Genomic DNA, 3,325 nt, shown 5'->3' with positions numbered 1-3,325 from the left:
CTCTGTGTGTCACCCAGCCGTAAGGGACCTCACCCCCTCCCCACTCTCCGTGCCGCTGGACCCCAGCTCTGGGCAGTTCGAGACACAGAAATGGTTTATTCTTCCAAGGTCCTTTTTTCTTTCTCCTTCTCTGTTACTTTTTTTTTTTTTTTTTTTAATTAAAAAATCCCTGCAGAGGGACCTGGCCAGGTCTCAGTGTCCCATCCATCCCCTTGTCCCAGCCCAGCTGTCCCCAAACCCCCCTGCGGCCCAGCACCGTGACACCCGAGCGGGGACCTGTCCTTGTGGGGCAACCCGTGGGGAAGGCTCTCGGGGCAAGGAGCCACACGATGAGGTGGGAAGGCAGCAAATGTAGACGGACACCTCATTCGGGGGGCCTGACCCTGCCTCTGTCACCCCAAGACAACCTGGATAGAGAGAGGCACTATATTGCTGGGGCTTTTGGCATCCGTCGGGGAGCTGAGCACCAAGCAGAGGGTGACAGGACTTGATTTGATCTTGGGTGGAGAAGAGGAGCCCGTCAGTTCAGCTGCAGGGTGGGCTCGGGGCGGGGGTGCCTGGAAGACAACTGGGCTGCCCCTGCTCTAGGGATTACAGGGGTCTACATTGATCCAGATCCTCAGGTCAGCGGGTTGCCGAAAGGGGCTCAAGGCGCCTTGGTAATGTCCAGACGAAGAGGTGTTTGTTCCCGAAATTCCCATGGAAAGAAGAGTACGTAAGGTTCACATTAGCACACGTCAATTGTATATAGTGCAAATCCGAGCCCCAGCACCAGAGGGTTCGTTCACGCTCCGGTTAGTGGTTAGGATGACCCACGGGTGCAATCCTGGGCACTGCAGACACTCCAGCCCTTGCTCTTCCCCAGCTGCAGGGCATCGGCGCATCATCCCCGGCTGTCCAAACCTTTCCTACGCAGAACGAGCTCGTTCCCCATGTCACTGCCACACTCGCTCCCGCCTTGTGCCCCACCAGAGGAAGGGGGGCCAGGAAGCCTTCACGAGAAGACACGGAGAGCCTGTCCCTCCCCGGTAAAACACAGGGCTGCTTCTCAAAGACATCGCTGCCTGGCCAGAGGGGAGCTCTGGGTGCAGTCCCAAAGGTGGCTCTAACCACCCGCAGCACAGCCACAACATCCATCCCAACACCCACCCCCTTCCCCAAGGGTGAGGAAGATCCCAGGAGAAGGGCAGGTCTGCGCCCAGCTGCCACCGCAGTCGGAGGGGTGGAGGTCTCTCACGCACAACCCCCGAAGGGTTTCAGGTCCCGAAGGCTGGGGACTGATTGCAGGCACGGTCTAGGTTTGTAAGGCCACGCCGTGCAGAGGGAGTTTGTGGTTTTTCCATCGGTCCCGAGCAGGAGGGCATCTTCCAGGTGGCTGCGGGAGCATCCTTGGCGGCAGCCGAAGGTCCAGGCCATTTCAGGCCCATGACTCGGGGAGTGAGGATGACGTGGCAAACGGGAAGCCAGGAGTGAAGAGCGAGTGCTGGGCTCAGGAGAGTCCAGCCATATCCTGGAAGCAGGGGACCAGAGAACGTCACCGCTCATCACTGGTTCATGGGCTCCTCTTCCTCCATCGGCTCATCTTGTGGCCTGAAGTGGAGAAATACGACACATGAGACGAGGAGGAGACCTGTGTGACACGACGCATCCCTCTTAGCACCAAGGGGCCTTCTGGCAAGTCCAGCTTCTGGAGCTATCCAACAAGCCTCCCAGCTTGCCAGTGCTTCCCGCTCCCCTCAGACCCACGTAGACTCTGGCTGAGTCCTGGTGAGGATAGGAAAAGGTGGTGGGCAGGTGGGGACCCTGCTGAAAGGAGGTGACGCACCCCGACACCTCCAGCCTCCAAGGAAGGAAAGAGGATTTGGTCTCATTCTCATCTTCTTTGGGAAGAGCTCAGCACTGAATCTCCCAGAGGCCAATCCAGGTCCTGACCACGTGGGTGCAGAACCTCACCCCACCACCCACCGATGCTGAACGCTGAGGCCAAATCTCCTAGGACACGAGGGTTACAGGATCAGAGCTCTCGGTGGGGAGGATGGCTGTAATTTCTATCTCCTGCACCTCAAGATGTGTTTAAAGCCAGCACTGGCCTGACCTCCCAGAAGCTCATCTGACTGCGAGACAAGAGCCCTTCTCTGCTCTGCTCTCACCCCCCTGACACCAAGGCTCGGAGCGACACGCACGGGGAGCGAGGGGCACCCACATCTCTTAGCATCAATTAAAGAGCATCACCTCTTCTCCACCATCACGGCCACCGAGAGGGAGGCCAAGGCTGTGACCGTCTCCACCTCTTCTGCCTCATGGTGCTGCGCCTCCAGGAAGGAGCAGCCCAGCTTGGAGGCAAAGCGCTGCACGGCCACCCAGTATTTACCTGCAGGAGAAGCAAAAATCAGGAGGTGCCAGGATAGAGGTGTCCCAGGTCTCCGGGTTTCCCTTGCAGTGAATGCACAGGTGCGGCATCACCCTTCTGTGAGGAGGATGACGATGGAGGGCTCCACTGGGGTCTTTTATGCCAACCGTCCCCTTGGAGGTCATGGGGTTTACTGGAGAGGGGAGGAAATGCTAACTCCCGGCCCTTCCATGTTAATTAATGGAGGCCTGGCCCTGGGACACTCACTCTGGACCTGGATCACCGCTTCCAAGGAGCGCACAGCGTTGGGGTTTGGTTTCTGCCTCATGCTTTCTTCTGGGAGAGGATCCAGCTGCCGAATGAAGACACGAGGGGCGTCAAAAGGAGGGAGCTGTGCCCAGGGCTCGGCTCACAGCATCAGCACAGCCCCAGAGCCACGACCCACTGACCCCCAGCTCTCACCTCATTGCCCAGCAAGGCTGACACGCAGGCCTCGGATGCATCGCAGATGGCCGTAAGGTCATGGCCACCTTCTAGCGCAAGGACAACAGCTCCGCCAGCCAGGCTCATCAGCTGCTTCGTCATGTAGCCAAAACCTGGAGGAGAAGCCCAAGGGGGAGGGTGTCAGCCTCCCTGCCCGAAACACTGGGGTCCTGGCCCTCAATGCCAGGCCGGTACAACCCCAAGGATCTTCCCTGGCTCCCTGGAGAGCTGCCACCCCTACGCCATGGTCCCAGCCTGGGTGGGCAGTGGGAACAACCCCCCCCGAGCCAGCTGCGCTGCTTCCGCCTCCTTACATTTAGCAGAGACTTTGTAGCCGCCCAGGGGTGCCGGATGGCCATCAGCCGCATCAAAGCCGGCCGACACCAGCACCACGTCGGGGGAGAATTCATGTGCAATCGGCATCACCACCGTCCTGCGTGGGTAAAAAACAAGTAAGAGGTGTTAAGTGCTGGCTCGGCCTGCAACAGAGGG

General features: G+C 59.1%; 1 protein-coding gene across 1 annotated transcript in view; it reads right to left on the bottom strand.

Moving 5' to 3' along the window:
• Window positions 1-1,309: 1,309 nt before the first annotated feature.
• Window positions 1,310-3,325, bottom strand: part of HDAC7 (histone deacetylase 7) — a 15,990-nt gene continuing 13,974 nt past the window's right edge. Inside the window, exons 20-24 of the mRNA XM_009707173.1 lie at window positions 3,148-3,270; window positions 2,813-2,946; window positions 2,618-2,702; window positions 2,233-2,371; window positions 1,310-1,590 (exon numbers count right to left, since the gene is read on the bottom strand). Coding sequence (XP_009705475.1) covers window positions 1,545-1,590; window positions 2,233-2,371; window positions 2,618-2,702; window positions 2,813-2,946; window positions 3,148-3,270 — 527 coding nt within the window. The 3' untranslated portion in view covers window positions 1,310-1,544. The remainder of the gene's footprint in view (window positions 1,591-2,232; window positions 2,372-2,617; window positions 2,703-2,812; window positions 2,947-3,147; window positions 3,271-3,325) is intronic.

Source organism: Cariama cristata, unplaced genomic scaffold (genome assembly GCF_000690535.1).
Source record: "Cariama cristata isolate BGI_N322 unplaced genomic scaffold, ASM69053v1 scaffold26319, whole genome shotgun sequence".
Classification (NCBI taxonomy): Eukaryota; Metazoa; Chordata; class Aves; order Cariamiformes; family Cariamidae; genus Cariama; species Cariama cristata.
This window is presented reverse-complemented; position numbering and strand designations above follow the sequence as displayed.